The sequence below is a fragment of the Penaeus monodon genome, unplaced genomic scaffold, assembly GCF_015228065.2.
Source record: "Penaeus monodon isolate SGIC_2016 unplaced genomic scaffold, NSTDA_Pmon_1 PmonScaffold_3614, whole genome shotgun sequence".
In the NCBI taxonomy this organism is placed as follows: Eukaryota; Metazoa; Arthropoda; class Malacostraca; order Decapoda; family Penaeidae; genus Penaeus; species Penaeus monodon.
Window position 1 is genome coordinate 15451 of NW_023658356.1, and position 3011 is coordinate 18461.

The following is a 3011-nucleotide window of genomic DNA, read 5'->3' on the forward strand; positions in this document are numbered from 1 at the left end:
TCTGTCTACATACCCCTTAGCCCAAAGGGTAAAAAACAGCATTGGGCTTTTTTAGGCGTATGGTCGTGGAGATGATAGCAAGATCGTCTGCAAAATGATCTTGCCCCCCACTGGGAGGTTTAGTTGAGGATCAAAATTTTAATTTTTAAAAAGGGCTGGATTGAAAACCCCACCTGTGGTGTTCCTTTTTCTAGTGGCGTGTGCTGTGATGGGTGCCCTTTGGAATATGACTTGGCTGTCTGTTCCTGAAATACTCACCTACCAAACCCAAAATTTTCCTCTGATTTCCTTTGATCATGCTCTCGTGAATGGGAAGAAGATTTTCTAGTTCAAAAACCTTCTCCAGGTCAAGGGAAAACTACCCCGATTGGGGCCGCGCTTATTGTTTAAAAGCGGGGATGCTGTGCGCTGGCTCTCCCAGTGAAAACCCGGGGGTGTTCAGTGGGGGTCCCTTTTTATTGGAGCCGGTTTAGTACCATCCTCTCGGCCCTTTTTGGGCCCGCACAGCTGAAGAAGGGGATGGGCGTAATTCCCTGGGTCCTTTGGTTTTTGGGGGTGGGAACTATTGTAGCCAAAACCCGCCAATTTCAAATCGGGGGGAGAATGGTTTTTCCCAGATTGTTGAGAGTTGCAGGAATGCGGCTCCCCTGTAGTCCTAATGGGGAAAAGATGGGTACGAGAACCCATCAGATTCCCGGGGGTGTTAGAACTGGTTTTATGGCTTTTCTTAGTTCCCTCAGAAAGAAATAACGCTGAGTTTTTGGGTTCAGCTGCCCTTTTTTTGATATGAGAAATCTGCTGGCTGTTTGCCCTCAGTTTGGCGGCAGACTGTTTCTGCTTTTTCTTGTTCTTGCAGAGAACTGAGAGAGTTTAGACCTGGGTGATTCTAAACTCCTACAGTTTTTGGGCCCGGTTGTACACACTGGGGCCCCCCCCCAGGGGAATCTCGACGGCAAGAGATTCAACATTGTTCCACATGCGGTGATCAGCTGTTTCGAGCAGGGGATTTTTTGCTCTGCAAGGGGATCAAGCCTTCTTGCCCGCAAAGTCTGGCAAATGAAAACATGATACCCTGAAATGAACAGGTCCCAAATGTTAAAGTCCCGGGAGCATGACAATATAAATGCATTTGTCGCACAATTGCGTGGAGGAGGCATTCCTTGTGGAGAACCTTTGATTTTGTATTTGGTTTGACGGGTGTCGGAGTCTGACAACTCCATTGCGAACCCTTTGCTGCTTGAGGTTTTCTTTTTTTTGTTGTTAGGCTATCCCTGGTTATTTGGGGGGTGGAGACCATTGGACTCTGGCTTTGGGTTTGTTTGGGGTTTTTCACTCGGGCTTTTTCTGGTGTTTTTCTTTGCGGGGCCTTTGCCGGGGCAAGGTCCGGTTCTGGTTGGCTGCAACAGTTTCAGCCGGGTTTGGGCTTTACCTGAAAGGGGCATGACCTGGTTGGAGTAGGGAGGAGCCCCGCCCCTTGGGTGAGGATGGGGTGGTTTGGCTCTCTCCAGCTTCCTTTCCCCTTTAGGACTGCGGAGTCGGGTTTCTTTGCCGTCATGGCGACCATGACTGCCTTCTCGTTTCTTACAAAATCTCCCGGGGGTACGTTGCTGTGATACAGCATCAACTAGAGAGTCTATTTCCTCTAAAGAATTTTATCTTTTGGGGAAAGGGTTTTGTAGTGCTCTTTGAACCTTTTTATTCCTGTGATTCTTCTGCATTTTTTTCATTGTAAAAACTCCTTTTTTGTTGGGATACCCGGGTGTCGGCTGGGGACAGCTTCCTTCCTTTTAGGGGTGGGGGTTGGATGTGCACTACCCTGGGGTGACGATTTTTTTGGCACTTGAAACACTGAAGGGATCGGGGCACATATGTTTGAGGTTGTGGGTCCCCCAGTTACCCAATAAAGGGTAGGGTTAGGGCCCCTTTTCGGGTACCAGGACTTGCCGGGTTGGAGTCTTCCCTTTCGACATTCGGAAGCCTCCATGACCGTGGGTTGATGTGATCATTCCACTCAATGAATTTAAAGCCAAAAAACCCCTCTGAATTCTTTTCCTTGGGATTCAGTGGTGAGAGACTTTCATTTCCCCCCCTTTGTAGCCCCCCTTCTTCCCTGCGGAAACTCAGGGTAGTTTGATCTTGGGATAATGCCTGCCATCTCGGGGAAACCGAATCGACAACCAGTTTTTTTCGTTGCATCTCTATTGCCCGACAGTTGGTGGGCATTTCGAAAACCCTTTGGGGGTTGGCTGGCACTTTAAAATTTGGGGAAACGCCTAGCCCCCGGGGAGTACATGGGAACGTGTTGGCCTTCATCCGAGGGGGCGGCGGTCGCGAGAAGTTGCAACTGTCCCCTGGAGGGTTACTGCTTTGGCTGGGCACCATGGGGGGTAAGGACCCGTTCGCTGAGTCCCGCACCAGCTGACAAAATGTACGAGTCGATTTGTCGACCAGGCCGGGGTCCCCTCATGGGCTAGCCCAGGCAGGCTAAGCTTTGCATATCGGACTTTTTTGGGGATCCGACTCCCCCCTCAAGTCTGTCTCCCGGGCCCCGGACGTTTCGGCCCGCCCTTCGGTTTCGGGTTGTCATGGGGGGGAGTAGCCCCCACAAGCAAGTCAGGGGGTGTCTGAGGGGGGAAATCAGAGGCCCCCTACTTGGTGCGGTCTGGAGAGGCCAGCACGAGAGTCCATCTGTGGGAGCAGGCTGACAGATCATCCCGTGCATGGGGTTTTTTTTTGTTACCCGAGGCACGATGTCAAAATTGTTGTGCCCCACGAGCAAACCCAAAACCGAAAGGGCGGACGAAACATCCCGGCCGGAGACTGGGAAGTCGGACCCCCTGCATTTCCCCCAATTCAAAGGCACTAAACTTAAAGGGTTCGAAAATGCCCACCCAATGGCGGACATTGGATTACAACGTAAAATCCAGCTGTCGATCCGGGGTTTACAGAGATCAGGGGATGATTATCACCCCAAAAATCAAACTCCCCAGTTCCCCGCAGGAACGAAGGAA

At 50.9% G+C, this 3011-nt stretch overlaps 1 protein-coding gene across 1 annotated transcript; it reads right to left on the minus strand.

Moving 5' to 3' along the window:
- Window positions 1–1265: 1265 nt before the first annotated feature.
- On the minus strand, window positions 1266–2688 carry LOC119570700 (protein piccolo-like). The gene is made up of 4 exons (XM_037918338.1): window positions 2653–2688; window positions 2211–2418; window positions 1756–1848; window positions 1266–1642 (listed from the first exon to the last, which is right to left on the minus strand). The coding sequence occupies exons 1-4, from the start codon at window positions 2686–2688 to the stop codon at window positions 1266–1268; spliced, it is 714 nt and encodes a 237-aa protein (XP_037774266.1).
- Window positions 2689–3011: the final 323 nt, after the last annotated feature.

Excerpts from the sequence above, each read along its gene's own strand:
- LOC119570700 (XM_037918338.1), bottom strand. The coding sequence starts at position 2,688 with ATGGACTCTCGTGCTGGCCTCTCCAGACCGCACCAA. Across the intron at positions 1,849-2,210 it reads TTTCGAAATGCCCACCAACT|TGTTTCAAGTGCCAAAAAAA; the intron begins GTCGGGCAATAG and ends CGATCCCTTCAG. Across the intron at positions 1,643-1,755 it reads TGTCCCCAGCCGACACCCGG|AGGAAATAGACTCTCTAGTT; the intron begins GTATCCCAACAA and ends AAAATTCTTTAG.